The 21,543-nt window shown below is 45.6% G+C and overlaps 1 protein-coding gene across 1 annotated transcript; it reads left to right on the top strand.

The window, feature by feature from the left end:
* The first annotated feature begins 1,440 nt into the window (after positions 1-1,440).
* Positions 1,441-20,746, top strand: LOC140389945 (adiponectin-like). The gene is made up of 3 exons (XM_072474627.1): positions 1,441-1,623; positions 14,878-15,231; positions 19,998-20,746. Exons 2-3 carry the CDS (start codon positions 14,913-14,915, stop codon positions 20,516-20,518), a joined length of 840 nt encoding a protein of 279 aa, XP_072330728.1. The 5' UTR covers positions 1,441-1,623; positions 14,878-14,912; the 3' UTR covers positions 20,519-20,746.
* Positions 20,747-21,543: the final 797 nt, after the last annotated feature.

Raw genomic sequence — 21,543 nt, forward strand, 5'->3', positions numbered from 1 at the left:
GCCCGTGATTTTCTAAATGCCGTGCAACCACCTCCTTCCCAATGGTTTCTAACATTTTCCCAGTGAGAAATGTCAGGCTAACTAATTTACAGTTTTCTGCTTTTTGTCTCCCTTCTTTCTCGATTGGAGGTTCTCCATAAATTGCCAAAGCTTCCAGTATCCTCACAAAAAATGGTCATGCTTCAAATGTGAGCCCTGATGGTGCCTCTGCCTTGAGTCTCAGTCACTTGAATCTTCCCTCACCCTCTCTCTGCTGATTTAATTGCCCTCCTGCCCTCTTTAACAACAGGGAATGGGTCACCTTTCAATCGCAAATATGTAATCTGAACAAATCTGCAAAAAAGGAAGGAAAAATTAAAATATGGTACTTTTTTCCCAACTCAATGGGCGGGATTCTCTGATCCTGGGGCTAAGTGTTAACACCGTCGTAAACGGCGGAGCATTTTATGCCGGCATCAACAGGCCCCTAGGAGCAGCGATCCCGCACCGTACAGGGGGCCAGCACGGCACTGGAGAGCCTCACACTGCTCCAGCTGCCAATACCGCCGTCAGAATTGGTGGCGTGGGTCCGTGCATGCACGCTACGGCCGGCGCAAGTTCGCACATGCGCGCTACGGCCGGCGTGAGTTCGCGCATGCGTTGCCTTCTCCGTGCCGGCCCCAAAGCAACATGGCAGAGAGCTACAGGGGCCCGGCACGGAGGAACATAGGCCCCCACCAGGGTAAGCCTGCCCGCCAATTGGTAGGCCCCGATCGCAGGCCAGGTCACCATGGAGGCCCCCGCAGGGTTGGATCCCCCCTTCCCTTCAACAGGTCACCCCTGCCACATGAACGCCAAGGTCCCGCAGGGTAGGACCACACGTGAACGCTGCCGGCGGGACTCGGTGGGCACTTGGCCCATCGCGCGTGGAGAATCGCCGGGGGTGCCACGTAGAGCGGCCCCCAACCGGCGTGAATCGCGCCCCCCCCCCCTCCGCTGGTTCTCCGACCCGGTGCGAGGTCGGAGAATCTCGCCCAAATAAGTGAAGTTAATCTTTAGCCACAAGCTATGCTGTCATTCTCCAGAATGTGCTATTTTTACATCTGAGCTCTGAAACCTCCATCTATGAGCTGGCTCGACCTTTTGCAACAGATATAAATATAATTTTAATATCTCATACCTAAATATAGTGCTGTAGTATGTCAGTCACTGTAACATCCAATAATGGTAAACGGTGATATATACTGTTGATATAATTGTTCAAAAAACCAACATTCGCAAATGTTAAACTTGAACCCAATCAAAATATTAATTGAATGATGTTAAGCTCCATTTTACTGTAATCTATTTTGAAATGTGAAGAAGATGCTCTTCATTTTATCCCATTTGCAAAATATTTTGAAGTACTTTTTGCGAGTGGTGCAGTTTACGTATCTCCTAAGAGCTTTCTTAGACCTCGTGTCTATAAAAAAAACACTATTAATGATGACCAAGTTGTCAGCTGCCAAATAGGATCTCTGTTCAAAGTGACAGACAATTCCATGTGGAGCAAGCAACAGGAGAGCCAGATCATGTAACTCCAGCCTTGGATACTTTGCAAGGATTTCATCTCCCAGTGAAAGGGAAGGACAACACAAACTGACGGTAACATTCAGCTTTTTTTTTAATTTTAAAGTGTCTCTTTCATGAGAAATATCTTGAGTTTTCATATGAACAGTTGATTAAAACATTGTAATGTTTCTTTCCGCATGGTCGTTGAAATGATTAGAATCTGCAGCATTCACAAATATGTTCGTTAGCTAACTTTACACATTTTGTACACTGTTTTCTCTGTAAAACGACTTCAAATATAGTTTTCTAAATTTCAAACATACCAATCCTGCACTGCCAATTTGATGTCTGTCTCAGACTTTGTCAGATGATCACATCAATGTGAAAAGTACAATTGTTAAAGGATGGCACTGAGCCTCCTCTATTGAAGTATCTGTAGAAAGCCTACTAAGGTGCCAACTTAGAGTAAATGTAATATTAAAAACAGCTATGCTTGGGTTAATTGGAGGTAGGCATTGCTCATGTATGCTCCAGACTAAAGAATTCCACTTCAGTAGCATTGCTCTATTATTAGATAAGGTTAAATTACATAAAGAATGTAGATGTCTGCGAGATTTGCTTGTGGTAAGATTTGATGTGAGAAATGTGAAAATATGCAAGAGATCTGCCTGTATTGTTTGCCAAATCCGGACTTTGTAGGTTTCGTTGATATTAGTGACTTTTTAAGGATGATTGATTGTGCTTTTTGGGAATGTAACCAGGATAACTTCGTGACATATCAGCTTTGAGGAAATCACGCAAAGTAACCGTACCTGCTCACTACTGCAGGGGAAGAGCAAATAGAATTGGCTTCTTGCTGGTGAAGAATGTTCTCGAGTTGGAAAAATTGTGTCTGGATAGCACATGCACATCTTCTGACACAGATTCTAAATTTAATTAAAAGCTGAAGTGACCACCAGAAGAGCGTAAAATAGGCAACATCAGTTGATTAATGTGGAGATTTTAGTCTAGTCCACCCAACAGAAACTGGTTGGGCATTCAAATTTGCTCATGGGCAGGGATTTTGCCAACCCACTGGAGATGTGCGAGGAGATAGGAAAGTGGCAGCAAAAGGCGTCAGGAAGTACCAGGCAACAAGGGGTGAATGTGGTCTCCTCTATTCAATCTCCTCAGTTCATCACATTAAAGTTTCAGTTTCTTTTTCACAAGTATTTGCCTTTTCCAAATCAGAATAAATTTAACTATTTAAACTTTGAGCAATAAGAAGGCAAGCAAACAAGGTTTCCTTGAGTGAAAGAAAAAGCTAATTTATTAACCACTAAAGCAGAGAAAAATAATAAAAATGCCTTTTGCCCTAATACAGCCCTCCACACATACTTGTATCAGAAATAAGAGAAGTTAAAATCCAATTTAAAAAAAAGATAAAATAACATATGATTAAGTGTCCTTTGATTGTCCTTGAGATGTAGATTTTAAATGCTGCAGTCTACTCAGGTTAGCTTTTTTTTGGATGTGGTCAGATGTAGAAGATTTGGTAATTATTACGAGATCTTGGTTGGCTGGTAGATTTCTGGTAGCACTGGTATCTCGAACTGTGTGACACCTTTTTTCCAAAAGAGAGAGAGGGAGTGAGAGCAGCCTTTAGCCTGCCTCCTCTGCTGAAGAATTTCTGGACACAACCTGTGATACTTGCAATCACTGCAGCCTTGCTTTGAAATACTTCACCCATTGTGTATTTCTGAGGGGCATTGAGTGGGTCTATCTATAATAGCTATTGTTTCAAAATCCAGTATTTTATATTTTTAATGAGTTTTGATGGGTGTCAGGATTACAAGAAATGTGTCTCTTCCCAGCCCACTGAGATGTTTCTCACCTTCATCTTGGAACGTGGTTTTGCATTTTTATTCAGTTGGTCTCAGTCTCCATCTCAGTTCAAATGGCAAAAGCTCCAGTTAGTGGAAAGTTGCAAAATCATACTTTCAAATATAAAGAGGCATCGCCTCGTAACATGCCCCAGGATACATTACCAGAGACATAGCATTGGGCTCGACCATCGGCTGACTGGAGGTGAGCTGCAGCTAATTATATAATTAAAAGGCCAATTGTTAGCCATTTTCCCAAATCACTGGGACTTTTCCAGTTCAGCACAGTCCTTTGCTATGTGGAGAGGCCACCAGATGTGTGGAAGTGGTCACCTGGTGGCTTCCCAAGATGGGGGATGGGGGAATTGGTTCCTAAATGTTCCATGCCCCAAAGGGGGGATGTCCCCAGCAGCAACAGCTGCCTCTGTGCCCCCCACCCCCAACCACTTGCTTTGACGTAATTCCTGGTGCTACCCCTCCAAACACTGGGCCTGCCTGCCTGGACCTGGTGCCTATACATAAAGGAGTCTTGATAGTCTTCTTGCAGCCTGAGCAGTGTCCAGCACCATCGATGATGTATTTGAGGCTGCAGTGTTACACCTAGACAGCCTTTAAATGGACAACGATCATGGCATTGGCCTCTTAATTGGCTGCTGCCAGGAAGATTACAGTTTCACTGCCCTCCCGCATGGATTCCAGACCCACATTCGGTCCTTACATCAAGAATTACCTTGTGAGCAAAATCCCAGTCCGGGGTGTCTGATCAAAGACTCCAACTTTGACCTGCCCGACCGATCAGGCAAGAGGGACACCAGCCAAAAACAAGCATGATGCTTCTTGAAACAGGTAAATCGGGCCTAGATTGAATCAGCATGTTCCGACTGAAACTTTTTAACTCTAGGTTTGAGTGGGCAAGCAGATGTGATTTTACCAGCAGGTTAACCTTTCGGCAAGAATCATAGAATCACTACAGTGAAGAAAGAAGCCATTCGGCCCATTGTGTCTGCACTGACCCACTGAAAGAGTACCCTACATAGGGCCCCCCCCCCCCCCGCCCTATCCCCATAACCCTATAACCCAACCTAACCTACGCATCCTTTGGGCACACAATGAGGGACAATTTTTTAGCGTGGTCAATCCACTTAACCTGCACATCCTTTTGACTGTGGGAGGAAACCGGAGCACCCGGAGGAAACCTACACAGACACGGAGAGAATGTGCAAACTTCACACAGACAGTCACCCAAGGCTGGAGTTGAACCCGGGTCCCTGGCGCTGTGAGGCAGCTGTGCTAACCACTGTGCCACCGTGCTATCAAGTGAAGCCAGGACCACAAGTTTATTTTTATAATTTTCCTATTGGGTGAGCAGGGCTCATCTACTACTTACTTGAGTGCCAGGGACTATAGTTTTGATCTCCCCTCCCCAGCCACACAAAATTGCACCCAACTGCCACTTCCTGCTGGTTTGGGGCAGGTTGCTGATCACGCACAAATGTGAATGAGGTCTGGGCAGTAAAACACCTTGGCCACACACTGGTAATATCAGTGGGCAATCAGTGTTATTCTTGGGGAGGTGGGGTGGCGAACGCCACAAGCCATCCACCCCGACTCCATCATGTTAAAACGTCTTGCTCTATTTTTTCTAAAATTGGTGGAACTAATTTCCCAGGACCTAGTTTTTTGATGTTTTTTTGGTCATTTTTATAAACAGGTGGCCTTCTGATATAGATCCTCTTATCATTATTTCTATTACTCTTGATACTAAGATTAAATGCCCCTGTCAACTATAGTGCCTGACGTACAACTTTCTTTTAAACTGGTTTCTCAAGAGGCTCTCTCGATATATTTATCCACATTCCGTGCAGCTCTTCACATTGCTGGCAGCAGTTTTACATTCCTCCTAGCTGTAACTTGGCTTTGACACTGGCAAAATGGATTACACCGTCCTCTCCAGGTTAGAAGAATGTAGGTTTGCCTGCAGATTTAGAAGGTTATGGGTTCAAGCCCTTGATCAGAGTTTATAATCAGGACTAAGATGGAAAAAATGATGAACACTGATGCAGTGTGGAGATGTCATCCTTTGGCGATGACATTAAGCTGAGGCCCTGTCTCTTCCAGAGATTCAAGACATAGAAATCAGCAAGTTGACTTTCAGTTTCAAGCAACATTCTTACTGCTGCCAGTAATTTTGAAAAGTATAATCAGCCGGTTTAATTTATTGATGGATATGGGATCTTGCTGTATGTAATCTATTTGCTTGCATAATCACCAATCATTGCAATGGAAATGGCCCCGATATTCATTAGGATCGGAAACTAAGGAGGAAGTCTGTCACCAGAGGCCATGGAATATTAACTCCATGATATGGATAATTGTTTAAAATCAGACCCGCCACCCAAAAGCCAACCTGATTGATAATTTTGGCAGCCTATTGGCTGGGGTGTGCCGTGTTTTCTCATGATATAAAAGCACCAATCACTCATAAGTGATTGGGTAAACACATTATGGATTTATTTATTTGACTAGGCATATATTAACTGTTATAAAAAGATAGAAAGCTTAAAGACATCAGCTGCATCTGCTATGTTCTGCTCACAGGCCAAAGTGAAACTAGGACTGGATCACATGACACACTTCTTTTCTCATGATGTCATGCTGCTATCTCTTAAAGGTAGATTAGAACAGGGAGGTTCTTCAGAAAAGGCTGCCGTTATGAATCAGATATATGATTGTTGGGAGTCAGCATCGTGGTTGAAGCTAGGAGAGGGGGGAAAATAGGTTAGAGATTGCATGGATGCCAGGGAAATTAATGGGAGGTATTCAGATTGGGAGAAAGAGGTGGGTGATCAGGATTATAGTGGGATATCATGGGGGAGGCAGCTGGGGTCGACGGGGGGTGGGGGGGGGGGGAAGAGTTGGTGATTGTCATGGGGTTTGGGGAAATGGGGAGGCAGTAATGAAGAGATGGTGGCTTTGGTAATGAGAGAATTGTGTGGGATCTGAGAGGGCAGCCTGCACCTCAGCTTAATGCCTCATGTGAAAGTCAGCCCCTCCAGCAGTGCAGCACTCCCTCAATAATGCACAGGAGCGCCAGTCTGGACTTTTGCGCTCAAGTCCTGAAGTGGGACTTGAACCCATAGCGTTTAGACTCCAACAAATGAACCGCAGCTAATATACAAACTTTAAACTTTAGATAGTGTGGACAAAAACTTTCACTGGCACTACATATTATGGCTAGAGTTTCTCGAACAATCTCCCAATGAACCAATTGAATAGAATGCCCCTCTTCTATTCAGCCAGTAGTTTACTAGTCAGGTCCTGAGATTGATTCGGCTATGGTGCTACACACTGAAAGTTTCTGTCCAAACCTACTGCTGACCCTGAAAGATTGCTCGGATTGTCCGCATCAAAATGCTTTTGGTGAAATCCCAGTATAGTTGCTGCCTGTGGGAACTTAAAAATCGGTTGTCGCCAGGACAAAGTATCATCGATCGCCAGTGTGATGCGTTGAAAGGGGAGAGAAAATCAAATGTCCCATCTTTCATTGTACCCCCTTTCCAAGGGTAATTGAATTTTTGATTGGTTGCTGTCAGCTGTGGCAATGCAGGTTTTCCCGTTTCAGTGATTGTTTAACATATTTTAAAATATAAATTTAGAGTACCCAATTATTATTTTTTCCAATTAAGGGGCAATTTTAGTGTGGCCAATCCCCCAACCTGCACACCTTTGGGTTGTGGGGGTGAAACCCACACGGACATGGGGAGAATGTGCAAACAGTGACCCGGGGTTGGGGTCGAACCCGGGCCCTCAGCGCTGTAGGCAGCAGTGCTAACCATGTGTCACATGGCGCCCTTTGTTTTTTAACATTTTGACTTAGCACTCAACCCACTCACCCATTATTGGGAATTAAAATTATCCCTATTGTACATGAAGAGAAATTTCTGACATGGATGATACGGTGCTTTGTTAATGCAATGTTTTGTACAGCCATTCCTTATGCTTAGCATTATTATAGCACGAGTGACAGAAAACGTGAAGCATAAATCACTTGCTCGTTGAAGTTGGCAATGACACACAAGTGACACCTCAGCTCCGTTAGAAAATTGGACCAGGATTAAAATGGGCAAAGATTCCCCGATCCATGTTCCATCACTGCCCACCCCAATCACACCAGGAATCCCATTGCTCTTCCGAGGAAAATTCTGCCTCAATCTATGCACTGAATATTTCACAGATTTTCTGGAACATCCTCGCACCAACCAATCAGTGAGTCTTTCTCCTTCTGTTTTGCTTTACTACAATAAAGCTGGGTCAATCCGTATTATATGACTGAAGTGTCAATAAATATTTGTCTTGATCTTAATAATCATAGATTTGTGAACCACCAAAGTCGGAAATGAATCAGCCAGCCTCCTGGCTGTCCAGGTAAAGTGTACCTGTGATTTGAACGACTTGTCTCTTACAGTAGTGATCCTGAACTATAAACAGTGTGATGTCCTCTGGATTCCTATCACAGTCCTGCTGCCAATCGACTAAATGTGCGCACACTCAAAGAGGCCCAAATATCCCATGTCATCGCTGAATGGCTGCAAAATGAAATATTAGACCACAGGACCAAACAATGCTGCTTCAGCAAGAATAATCAATGTAATTTGACTGATTGAAAGGAAAATGGAGCAATGTTCATGGAGGTGATAAATATGAAAGAAAAGGTTGCTGAAGTTGTTTAAATCTCTGAGCATTTATATTTACAACTAGATAACTACCTTCTATTTGAAAAGAAAGACTCATCTACATGTTTAACTGAGGTGTAAAAAAATCAAAAAATATTACTTTTGTATTTCCATTTCCCATCAGGAGCTCCAATATCAGTCCACTACGGTGCTGCGTGAGTCATCAATGGATTGCTGTACAACTGGCTTAAATAGCTTTGTACCCAACTTACATTTGTATTGGTAAATATTAGAACTAATGGGTGTGATTTTCCCATCGCGTCGCACCCTGCGACAATCTGATCGAGTCGGGAGCATTGAGAGAGAGACCCGAATCGGGCTTCACCCAACCCACAGTGCCTGGTGCGATCTGAATCACACCCTCCCCGGGCATAATCCAGACAATCATATTTATAATCATACAAATCATAAGGCTCATTTAAATATGCGCGGCCTAGTTGAGCCTGCATTCTCCCCGCGCACATGAGTCACCGGCCGCACCAGCGAAGCTTCAACCGGGTGCCAATTGGTACTGGTCTCCACAAGCGGAGACTAGGTGTGATGGCCACTTTGGGGTTCTTGGAGGCCATTGGAGCCCCCCAGGAGTTCGGGGACAGGGCAGGGCAGTACCCTGCCACTCTGCCTGGCACCAAGGAACTCTGAAGTGCCAGGGTGCTCAGGTGCCAGGTTGTCACTTCCAAGGGTCGGTGCCTGAAGGGGGCCATACCCATGAAAGCGGGGATGAAGGGGGTATGGAGGGTGGGCGGGTGAAGGAGGTGGATGAAGGAGCTTCATAAAAGTTGAGGGAGGTGAACGGCTGGTCCTGAAAGGGGAGGTCCTGAAAGGGGTATTGGAAGGACCTGTAAGTGGGGGTCCTCAGTGCCCCCATAGCTCTCCTGCCACTGACTCACTTGGTTGGAGGGGTTGGGGGGTGGCATTGTCCATGGGTTGGGGGATGTGGGGGCCCTCAAGCTCACTTAGAGATTGGGGCACTCTTTCAAAATGGCAACCTGGCCTCTGAGGTGCCGGTCACACCAGCAAGTTCAGCTCCCCACTGCTGAAAAACATTCTAAATCTGGGCTAGCCTAGGAAGAAATTCCCAGAGGCCCAAAAAAATGACTAAGCATGGGTGAATCCAGGCCTGGATTACATCCAAAAAGCCGACGGGAAACATCCCACCAAACTCGCCCATAATGACACTTAGGGCACAATTTAACGCAAACAGTTCTAAGTGTCATTTTGGATGCGATTTGCGGAGTGTTTCTTAACGGCCACGTTGGTGAGATGGTGGCCAGTGTTTAACGGCACTTAATGGCGGAAATGAGCCCCCAAGTGCTTCTCGCTACTACTGGCTGTCTCGCTGTCTGATTCACCAGACTTGTGCCTCAGAGTCTCACCGCCAACAAGGGGGAGCTGCTTTTAAACACTCCCTCACCACTCACTCCCAGTCAACACCCAAGAATGGCAACACGTAGACCTGATCCCCGCTTTAGGGCTGACAAACTGGACAGGCTTCTCGAGGCTGTGAATGGGAGACGGGGCATCCTGTTCTCTCAAAATGTCGGAGGACCTGCAGCAAGGCCATCAATTCTGCCTGGGAGATGGTGGCAGCGGCTGTCAGCACAGGCAGCATGACCAGGAGGACCAGCATCCAATGTCGGAACAAGACTAACAACCCAAACCGAGCTGCAAGGGTAAGTTACCACCTCTATCCGGCATTAGTTCTGCCTGCCAGCCCTCACATTCCCAATCTGCCCGCCACAAATCACTGGCTGACACGTCTCACTCTCCCTACATCCGATATTATCTTTGTGCTTGTTCCTCAGAACTCCCTGGCATCCCTTCATATCCAGGTGTGGTGCCCATACATGCCACTTCTATGGACACCCCCCAATCCATCAAGCATGTGGCTCACAATGCCCTCTCGTTGTCCCCACAGGAGAGGATAGCCCATTATAAGCGAGAAAGGGCCCAGAGGGGAGGGGGAGGGGATGGAGTACCAGAGGTCTGGAGATCACACCGGTGTCCGAGGATAAAATAGTCATCAATAGTAAGGTTGCACTGCGCCTCAGAGGTGAGGATACATTGCCCCTTCAGCCAGGTGATGTCTCAAGTGAGTTGCTCATGTCAAACAAAATGGTCCTTCCCTCTCACTGTTCATATGTCCATTGTCTTGCAGAATTTCCATCTGAAGGGTTCGGGCTATCCAGTCGTTCCCTCTCCCCCTCCCCCTGTCCCGCACCCCAAGAGACCACCTTGGAGGAGAGCTTCGAGGAGACCACCATTGAGACGTCACAGCTATCACCCCCACTTTTCACCAATGCAGATACACACACCTCGGAATTAGTGGACAGACCTCTGGGGCACAATCTGGTGAGCACCACACAATTGCTGATGCACATCCGGCAGAGGCAGTTACACCAGGAGAGTCAGCAGTCAGAGGCCTGCTGGACCCCATGATTCAGCTAAGCCGCAGTCAGATGCTGAGCCTCTGTACAAGATTATCCCAGAGCTGATGTAGATCCTAGGACACGGCTGTGAGATTCAGGAGGGGATGTCAGTGACATTCCAGCGAGTGCGTAGCCGATTGGAGGCGTCCCAAAGGCTAATGCCACAGGAGATGGTACTGACGATGCATAACACCAAGGCCATCACTGCTAGGGTGGCAATTGCAGTGGAAAGCAACCTGAGGTCAGTGTCTTGAGTGGTGGTGTCCAAGGCATGGCTCAGTTTGTGACAATGATGGCTGAGACATTCTGTCTCAGTCGCTGAGGGGTGTGTTCCTGATGCGAATGGACATTGCCGAGGCACTGCTGAGTGTCGCCCAGTCATTGAGGAGCATTGGTGAGGGCGCCGACACCATGGTACAGATAATGGTGATCCTCAGGGCTGGCAAAGCCAGATGAGTCAGAGCCCTCTGGAGTTCACTTAAGCAGTCCTACCTTCCCGTGGAGATCGCCAGGGCCCCTCAAGCACCGTCAGGGAGGAGGGAGCACTGGAGGCCAACCCGGGGCCTGCCATCAAGGATATGACAGCAGGCTCCAGTCCTTCTGACTCCCTCCCTCCTGACACCAGCGCATCACAAAGACAGCAGACAGAACAGGGTGGTATGGTGATGCCAGCGACTCCAGTAAGTCAGCAGGGCCTCCAGCTCCTGGCACTCTAGAGGACGTTTGCCAAGGGCATCAAAGTCCACAGGATGCGGAAAGCAGCAGGCTGCTTCCACCTCTAACATGCACCCTGGGGACACACCTAGATGTAGCACTGGATCACGTAAGATCAAGAAGGGAAAGGGTCACTGAGTGGGCACTGAGGTACACTAGGTAGGGGGGTCACTATGTATAGCTAAGGGAAATGGAAATGTCCAATGTTCACTATCAAAACATGTTAAACCTGATATATGTTCAGCCTCTGTCACATTAATCTTCACAGTGGGTCTGCCTGCATCCTCACCCCCGCTCCCCTTTGTTCCTCCACTCCCCGCCCCCAGGCACAGTGGTCCAAAATTCCCGTTTTCCAATCCCTCCACGGCACGCACCTCCTCATCTCTGTAATATCCTCCAACCCACAAACCTCTAAGATGTATGTGCTCCTCTAATACTGGTCTCTTCTGCATTCCCAATCAGAATTGCTCCACGATTGGATGCTTTCAGCCTGCTCAGTTGCACTGCCTCAATCCTGGAGCCATTTGTCACTGCTGTGGTCATCTTATCAATAAGAATGTGCTTTTACATAGAGCCCATAATGTTGTAAAACATCCCAAGCAGTATTGTCAGACATTTGACACTGAGCTGCAGAAGGAGTATGGTGACTGAAATCTTCATCAAAGAGGTTGGTTTTAAGGAACAACATAAAGGGGGAGAGAGGCAGAGGAATGGGTGAGTTTAGGGAAGGAATACCAGAGCTTAGGGCATAGGCAGTTCAGGATGGATCTACAATGTAAGAACCAGGCCTGTGCATCTGTTTTCATGTCAGGCCCAGTGAATGGTTGGCACATCCTACCTGACTTGTGTCTAGCCGGCAGCAGGGACGTCAACCCTGCTGTGTTTTCATATAGTAGTTGCGTCCAGCCTATCCTGCACCAGTCAACAAGCTTTTCCATATTGATGCCCATCTTCTGTTAAGGTTCCTGACCTTCACTTCAGATCCCATTGTTAAACTTTCCTCTGCAATTTGACATCACATCACGTGATGATAGATGCTAGCCTCTAAGTAAAACACATTTGGAGGATTGTGGACAATTCTGTGCTTCACACTTTAGGAGGGACATGAAGTTCTTTGGAGAGGATGAAGGACAGATGGGCTACAACAGTTCCAGGAATGCGGGATTATAGTTATGTGGACAAGCTGTAAAATTGGGACTGTACTCCTCAGAACAGAGAAGAAGAGGAGATTTGAAAGAGATGTTTAAAATCATAGTGTTTACATGGAGTAAATAGAGAGAAACTATTTACCATGGCTGAAGGATTGATTCATAGTGATTGGCAGAAGAGCTAGAGGTGACATGAGGACATGTTTTTTCAGTGCAATGAATGGTAAGGATTCGGAATGCACTTCCTGAGAGGGTGGTGGAAACAGATTCAATGTCAGTGTTCAAAAGGCATTTGGATAAATACTTTGTGGTAATACCAGGTATTGCGGTACCTGAAAGGTGGATGACCATTGGTTAGACCCAGGAGTCTACCATTAGCTGATGCACATAGCTCCACCCTGAGAGGCGGAGTATAAGAACCGATGCCGTCCCAGCAGCCTTCACTTTCTGTATTGAAGCTGCTGGGGAAGAGTTCTAGCAGATTAAAGCCTATTAGTTATGCCTCACCTCGTCTTGAGAGTAATTGATTGCGCATCAATTTAATCTGCTACAAATTCAGTTGAAAGGATGGATCTCCGTATCACACCGGAGTGCCTTCAGCTCAGCACCCACGTGGACAACTGTGCTACTATTTTCAAACATTAGCTGGCGTGCTTTAAGGGCTACCTCCACACGGCCGCCGACACCCCCACAGAAGGACAAAAGATGCATCTCCTACGCTCACCGGTCAGCCCTGGGATCTACCCTCTTATCTAGGAGGCGGCGAATTATGCGGCCGCGATCGAGCTGCTAGAAGGACATTATATCCGCCCTGTGAACCAGGTCTATGCTCGTCACCTGCTGGCGACTAGGAGGCAAAGCCCCGAGGAAACGTTGGAAGACTTCTACCGGGCGCTGCTGGTGGTGGGCCGAAACTGTGTCTGCCCGCCAGTTTCGGGGAACGAGCACACGGAACTTTTGATCAGGGATGCTTTTGTGGCAGGTATGACCTCCCCCGATATCCGCCGAAGGCTCCTATAAATGGACACTCTGGGACTTGCAGAGGCACGGGCCCTGGCGGAGTCCATGGACGTTGCATATAAAAACACGCTGTCCTTTGCTCCCGATCGCGCGGCGGCCCCCTGGGCTGCGTGGCACCCCATAGCGGCAGCCCCTCAGACATTTCCCCTGACCCCGCAAGCCTGCGCGGCGAGACGGCCCGCTAACACCGCCGATCACTGCTGTTTCTTCTGCGGGCAGGCGAATCATCCCCGCCCGCGCTGCCCGGCCCGCACCGCCACCTGCAAAGGGTGCGGCAAGAAGGGCCACTATGTGGGGGTCTGCCAGGCCCACGCCATAGCCGCGGTCTCCAGCGACTATCGGCAACCCCCCTTTCAGGCCCCGACCGCCCAGCGCTCACACACCGAACACACACCGACGCCCCCGACAGGCGCCTTCCCCCCCTGTCCACCTTTCACCCCAACAGCGCCGCCGAGGGGTGACGAAGCTGCCTGGGAGGATGACATCACGTTCCCGGAGTCGCAACCGCCGGGACCCCATCAGAATCACCGCCGAAGCCCAGGCGCTCCAGAAGGACGACCAGGCCACCCGATCGACTGATTGCTGCACTATGAACACTTTGTTATTACCTCGACATCACGGTACCTCCATACCTGGTCATACCATGCGAAAGGCGACTATTAACGCTGACCATCACCCCGCCGGGCTCCTTTTTAACAGGGGGTGAATGTGGTAATACCAGGTATTGCGGTACCTGAGAGGTGGATGACCATTGGTTAGACCCAGGAGTCTACCATTGGCTGATGTACATAGCTCCGCCCTGAGAGGCGGGGTATAAGAACTGATGCCATCCCAGCAGCCTTCACGTTCTGTATCGAAGCTGCTGGGGAAGAGTTCTAGCAGATTAAAGCCTATTAGTTATGCCTCACCTTGTCTTGAGAGTAATTGATTGCGCATCACACTTGAAAGAGAAAAACGTGCGGGGGCATTGGCAAAGAGTCAGGAAGTTGTAGTAACTAGATTGCTCTTTGAAGAAGCCAACACAGACTCGTGGCCTGAATGGCCCTCTTCTGTACTTCAATATTTGTTGATTCTGTGAGAGATATTGGCCAGAATTCTCCAGCGGTTCGCTGGCAGCGGGATTCTCTGCACCCGTTGGCAGAGCACCCTCGCTTGTGGGTTTCCCGGTGGCATGGGGTGGCTTCAATAGGAAATCCCACTGACAAATGGCGGGGGTAGAGAATCCTGCCACCAGCAAACGCGCAGTCAAATTCTCCGTCCTCGCCAGCAGCGGGGCGGACTCACAATGGAGGATCCAGTCCATTGTAAAATCACTGTAATGAAAATGTTCATTATAAATCAGCATTGATTGGCTTATAGGAAGATTTACAGGGAAGTAGAATGTGTTTCTATTGCTAAGAATTTGCATATATTGCGCTAAGTGATTATATATCTCTTTTAGGTCACGTGGATCAAAACCTGGTTATCGCAGTGAAAATGATATTTAAACGGCTCATCTGGCTGGTGGCTTTGGTTGGGCTGGGCTATTCTGATGAAGCAATTGTTGAACCAGATGTTGCTGAACCAGATGTCGCTGAACCAGATGTCGCTGAACCAGATGTCGCTGAAGACGAATCTCACACTGACATCAGTGAACCTGAAGCTCCAGCAACCGTTCCGCAAGAGCCTCCCAAAATAATTCAAGGTTGCCCAAACTGGATGGCAGGAATACCTGGCAGTCCTGGCCATAATGGCTTTCCTGGCAAACCGGGCAGAGATGGCCGTGATAGTGCAAAAGGAGAAAAAGGGGAAACAGGTAATGGGCATTGCTTGAAAATGGATATTAACAACCTGTTTGCATTAGTGGAATCAAAACTGCAGAACATATTTGCAAAATCTAGCAAATTATTTTTCCCTCTTTCCAGATCTACATGGAGAATGCTTTTCAGCACCATTTAATCCGTTAATCTATATATTTTAGCCTTTGAATTAATTGCACTGAGATTATGGTCAGAGCTTTACACATCGGCTGTCACCAACCTCAAATCTTCCACTTTAATGGACTACAGGTCACAGGATGAGAAAAGTGGGAAATGTTGACAGATTATTTTCACGCTTCCTGTTGATGAACCTTTAGTGTGAAATACATCCTCCATGAATTAAATATTCATGTTATAATCTTATTCAGTCTTTACACTCATTTCTTTATTACATTGGTGATATGTTAGCAACATTCTTTGGCTTCTACTTGATCAAGTGTTTGATTGACTATACTTCCCATTTCCACATATCTCTCACTCTTGTGTGGTTCATTTCAGACTTTTTCCACCCTATGCCTCTTCCTTCCCCTTACCACCCATCCCACCACCTTTGACTCTGGCATAGTGGTTAGCACTGTTGCTTCACAGCGCCATGGACCCGGGTTCAATTACCAGCGTGATCACTATCTGTGCGGAGTCTGCACGTTCTCCCCGTGTCTGCGTGAGTTTCCGTCGGGTGCTCCGGTTTCCTCCCACAAGTCCCCAACGACATGCTTGTTAGGTGAATTGGACATTCTGAATTCTCCCTCTGTGTACCTGAACAGGCGCCGGAGTGTGGCGACCAGCGGATTTTCACAGTAATTTCATTGCAGTGTTAATGTAAGCCTACTTGTGACACTAATAAAGATTATTATTATTAGACATCTATTATTCTCACAAATTTCTGAATTACTCTGCCTTCCATCAATATTACATCCCATTCTCCCACGTTCCCCATTTCTATCATATTTGCTGTAAATGGCCCATTTTGCACACCAGAAGTTATTTTTCTGAGCCTGTATGGCTGAATTAGGAGGGAGGTCAATCTGAAAAACAGAAAGAACATGCAGTTATATGGCCCAGAATTTACAGTAGTAATGAAGGTGAAATGGTTAGCATTGGCCATCATTACTTTTCTGAAATTGACAGCAACTTGTGGAATCCACAAATTTTCAGTTAAACATGGAAATCCAGATGTGGCTGTCAGTAATTCTACACTTTTCTAAAGGATGCCCAGTCGAAGACCCGCGGTCTGCAATCAATTAGAAACCACTGAACCAATAAGAATTTGCCCCTTAATGCTACTGGTCTTGCTATAATAACCTTTGACAAAACCACAACCTGTTGAATATGATGTAGTCTGGCTTTTAAAGGTATACTATATCCATAATGAGAGCTGAGCAGCATCAGTAGATTGAAAAACAAATGTTACATTTTTGGAATGTCAAATTGCTGCACTATAAAAGATTGCGCATATTTATATTTATTTAAATGTTGTTTCTAATATTTCCTATTCTGTCTCAATCACATACGTATGGTTCAATCTTCACTTCACTCTGTGTAAAATTATACCAAAATGATACTACGGAAGCAAAAGAAATTCGGCATGTCTGCATCGACTCTCACAAACTTCTACCTCTGCCATAGAGAGCATCCTATCCAGCTGCATCACTGTTTGTTAAGGCAACTGCACGACCCAATTTCGCAAGAAACTGCAGAGTGTGGTGAACTCAGCCCAATGCATCACACAAGCTTGCCACCCTCATTTTGATTCTATATACATCTCCCACTGCCTCAGAAAGGCAGCATTGTCAGAGACCCCTTACACCCAGGCTTTGCCTTCTTCCAGATCCTTCCATCAAGCAAAAGGTACAGAAATCTGAAGCCCCGCACATCCAGACAAGAACCATTGCTTCACTGCTGACCGGGAAATCCAAGCCCATTAGATTGTCTAAGGATGATTCTAAAAATGTTAATTGCTTTACAGCCAATGAGTTATCTTTTAAGATGCAGTCAGTGCTTTGTAGCAACATGGTAGTCTTGAAGCACACAGCATGACTCCACAAACAGCGATGTGAATGACCAGTTAATCCATTATCATAGAATTATCATAGAATTTACAGTGCAGAAGGAGGCCATTCGGCCTATTGAGTCTGCACCGGCTCTTGGAAAGAGCACCCTACACAAGGTCAACACCTCCACCCTATCCCCATAACCCAGTAACCCCACCCAACCCCACCCAACACTAAGGGCAATATTGGACACTAAGGGCAATTTATCACGGCCAATCCACCTAACCTGCACATCTTTGGACTGTGGGAGGAAACCAGAGCACCCGGAGGAAACCCACGCACACACGGGGAGGATGTGAAGACTCCGCACAGACAGTGATCCAAGCCGGAATCGAACCTGGGACGCTGGAGCTGTGAAGCAATTGTGCTATCCACCATGCTACCGTGCTGCCCCACTCTTTCTGAATCAATATTAGTGATATTGATTGAGAGAAGAATATTGGCAGGGTCTATGAGTAATTTTCTGCTCTTCTTCATGTAATGCCATGGGCCAATTAACATCCCATTCCTAATATTTACCTCCACCATATGTACTTCACAGAAATTTGGATTGGGAAGATTATTAAAAAGGCTTTTGATGTAAAAGGAACATATTATTAATGTGATAAAAAGAATGGAGAATGCATCAGAGCGGCATTGGGGTAAACTACTCACAATCACATAATACTGACTATAGTAACTATGCAGAGACTGCTGAGGTCACAACTGACCTGTGGATTTTGCTTTGTATCACACCAAGCCTCAGAACAAAAGCCTAATCAATATAAATGTGAGGTTATTCGCTTGGGTAGCAAATATAGGAAAGAAGATTATTGTTTGAATGGGTGTAAATTGTGAGAGGTGGATACTCAGCGAGACCTTGGTGACCTCGTGCATCAGTCACTGAAAGTAAGCATGCTACAGCAGGCTGTAAAGAAGGCAAATGGTATATTGACCTTCATAGCGAGAGGTTTTGAGTTCTAGGAACAGAGATGTTTAATTGCAATTGTATAGGGTATTGGTGAGGCCACGCCTGGAGTATTGCATGCAGTTTTGTTGTCCTTAACTGAGGAAGGATGGTTTTGCTATGGAGGGAGTGCAGCGAAGGTTTACCATGCTGATTCCTGGGGATGGCGGGACTGTTTTATGAGGCAAGACTAAATTGGTTAGGATTATATTCATTGGAGTTTAGAAGAGTGAGAGGGAATCTCATAGAAACTTACAAAATTCCAACAGGATTAGACAGGGTAGATTCAGAAAGTACGTTCCCAAAGGTGGGGGAGTCGAGAACTAGGGGTCATAGTTTGAGGCTAAGGGTAAACCTTTCAGGTGAGGAGAAATTTCTTCACCCAGAGAGTGGTGAATCTGCAGAATTCTCTACCAGAGAAAGTTGTTGAGGCCAAAACATTGTGTAATTTCAAGAAGGAATTAGATATAGCTTTTGGGGCTAAAGGGATCAAGGGATATGGGGGAAGGCAGGATCAGGACATAGAACTTGATGATCAGCCGTGATCATAATGAATGGTGGAGCAGGCTGGAAGGGCTGAATGGCCTCCTCCTGCTTCTATTTTCTATGTTTCTATGTTTCTATATTGAATGATTTGAACAGAGAAATTCTTTCTGATTTTTTTTGTGATCAACCTTTTATCACAATTTCTTTATTTCCCTTTTTAATTCTTTATTTCTTATTTGATTGGGTCACTTATTTCTGTAAACATAAAATACTGGCTCTGAAGAAGAATCATATGAACTCGAAATGTTAACTCTGTTTTTCTCTCTCCACAAATGCTGTTGGTCTGCTGGGTTTTTCTCGATTTTCTCTTTTTATTTCACTCATTTCCGTACTGTTTTCTTCTATTGAATATAACGGGAGTAGATCTGTGTAAATGAATGTTTTGTTCCCAGTGGCACCTGCTGGGAAGTGCACATCTGAGGCCATTGAATGACTGAGCTTTGTCTGCAAGTCTACCTTGAGTGACAGTCCGTCAACACTCAGAGGGATAAATTTCCATCTCTTTGCATCAGCGACAACCTCGAGTGCATTACCTGCTGAGTGTGGAACCCATCGATTTGCATTCCAATTCCACGGAAATCAATAGAATTAAAACCCTATAATGGGCAAGGAGATCTGCTCTACCAGGACACTGCTCATGCACTGAAGACAAAAATATATCTCAGTCTCTGCTCACACACTTGTGTCAGGAACTAAAGGGCATCTGCCAAAAATAGAACCATATTCTGGCACAGCCCAGGGGCGGCATGGTAGCACAGTGGTTAGCCCAGGGGCGGCATGGTAGATTCCCGGCTTGGATCACTGTCTTTGTGGAGTCTGCACGTTCTCCCCGTGTCTGTGTGGATTTCCTCTGGGTGCTACGGTTTCCTCCCACAAGTCCTGAAAGACGTGCTTGTTAGGTGAATTAGCTATGCTAAATTGCCCTTCGTGTCCAAAAAAGGTTAGGTTGGGTTACTGGGTTGCGGGGATAGGGCGGAGGTTTGGGTTTAAGTGAGGTGCTCTTTCCCGGGGCTGGTGCAGTTTGTATGGCCGAATGGCACTGTAATTTCCATTCTATGAATGACTTTTGTTAATTTTACAGGTCAGGTAGTGGATTCAAAATAGAACCACATAAACACTATTTAATTCAGTCAAAATAAAGAATGATGAAGTTAATGGTTGATAAGTGTATACATTGTAGAACCTTGTGTACATCATTTTATGTTTCCTTTTGTTTTAGGGTTGCCAGGACCAAAGGGTGATGAAGGACAGCCTGGACAAGCAGGTGTAGATGGAGAGCAAGGGCTTCCTGGACTGCCAGGGCATAAAGGAGAAAAGGGAGACAGTGGCTATTATTACCGCTCAGCATTCAGCGTGGGACTGACGACAAGAAATCCTGTGCCAAACATCCCCATCAAATTCTCCAAAATCTTCTACAATGATCAAAAACACTACAATGAAGAGACTGGCAAATTCACCTGTCCATATGCAGGGGTTTATTTCTTTTCATATCACATTACTGTTTATACTAAGGATGTCAAAGTTGGCCTATACAAAAACAACAAAGTTATCATTTTTACTTATGATCAATTTCAGAATAATAATGTCGACCAAGCTGGAGGTTCTGTTGCAACTCATTTGGATGAAGGGGATGAAGTGTGGTTACAAGTTTATGGAGACAATACATTTAATGGGATTTATGCTGACAACAATAATGATTCCGTGTTTACAGCGTTCCTTCTGTACCCAGATTTGCATTAAACAAGTGTTATCACTGCCCTCTGAATGCATTTACAATACTTTAAGTTTGTCAGTACTGGTGTTTTTTTCCAGTTATGAGTTTAAAAGACTAACCAAATAGCAAATAATAGTTAAACAATTTGCTTATTTGCTATGGATCAGCAATCTCCATTATACATGCAGTTTTCATATCCTCTCCCTATAAGTCTGTCAATGAATAACTGAATAAAGCAGGCATTTAACTAAGAATGGTTATCGATATTGACTTTTTAATCCTTCAAGTCTGCATATGAAGTTATAAACTGACATCCCTAACTGTGTATCATAAGCACAGTAAAAGTAGCAACATGTACTGGAAGTGAATCAGCCACATTTCAGGGATTATTACAGACATATACAGTAGAGATAGAAACAGCAGTTGTATTTCACTTATTAATAGTCATGGTTGTAAAGTTAATAACTGTGGCTGCAGGAGAGATTAAATACTCATTACAACCCTGGATTGCAGTATGAATTTACCTCAGGATTTCGTATCAATATCTATGAAGTTGGCCAACAGTGAAGCCCTTGCTCGCAAAACACCTGGAAGTTTTATGAAATCTTGAATTGTAATTAAAAGCATAGTTTAAATCAACAAAAACACATCACCTTTAAAGTAAAGGATGATGAAGTTAATGGGGCATCAACCACCAGGACATAAAAGGGAAACAGTGGCTGTTATTACCATTCGGCATTCAGTGTGGGACTGATCACAAGAAATCCTGTGCCAAACATCCCCATCAAATTCTCCAAAATCTTCTACAATGATCGAAAATACTACAATGATATGAATGACCCGTTACTCCATCATTAATGATGCTGATTGCAAGAAGAATATTGGCTGAAGCTATGGGTGAGTTCCTGCTGTTCTTCAAGTAATGCCATTACTAATCTCAAATCCCTAATATTTACCTCCATCGCATGTAACTCACAAAAATGTGAATTGGGAAGATCGCTTTTTGTAAAAAGAATAAATATCATTGATATGATAAAGATAATTGGGAATG

This window comes from Scyliorhinus torazame, chromosome 14 (assembly GCF_047496885.1).
Source record: "Scyliorhinus torazame isolate Kashiwa2021f chromosome 14, sScyTor2.1, whole genome shotgun sequence".
Classification (NCBI taxonomy): domain Eukaryota; kingdom Metazoa; phylum Chordata; class Chondrichthyes; order Carcharhiniformes; family Scyliorhinidae; genus Scyliorhinus; species Scyliorhinus torazame.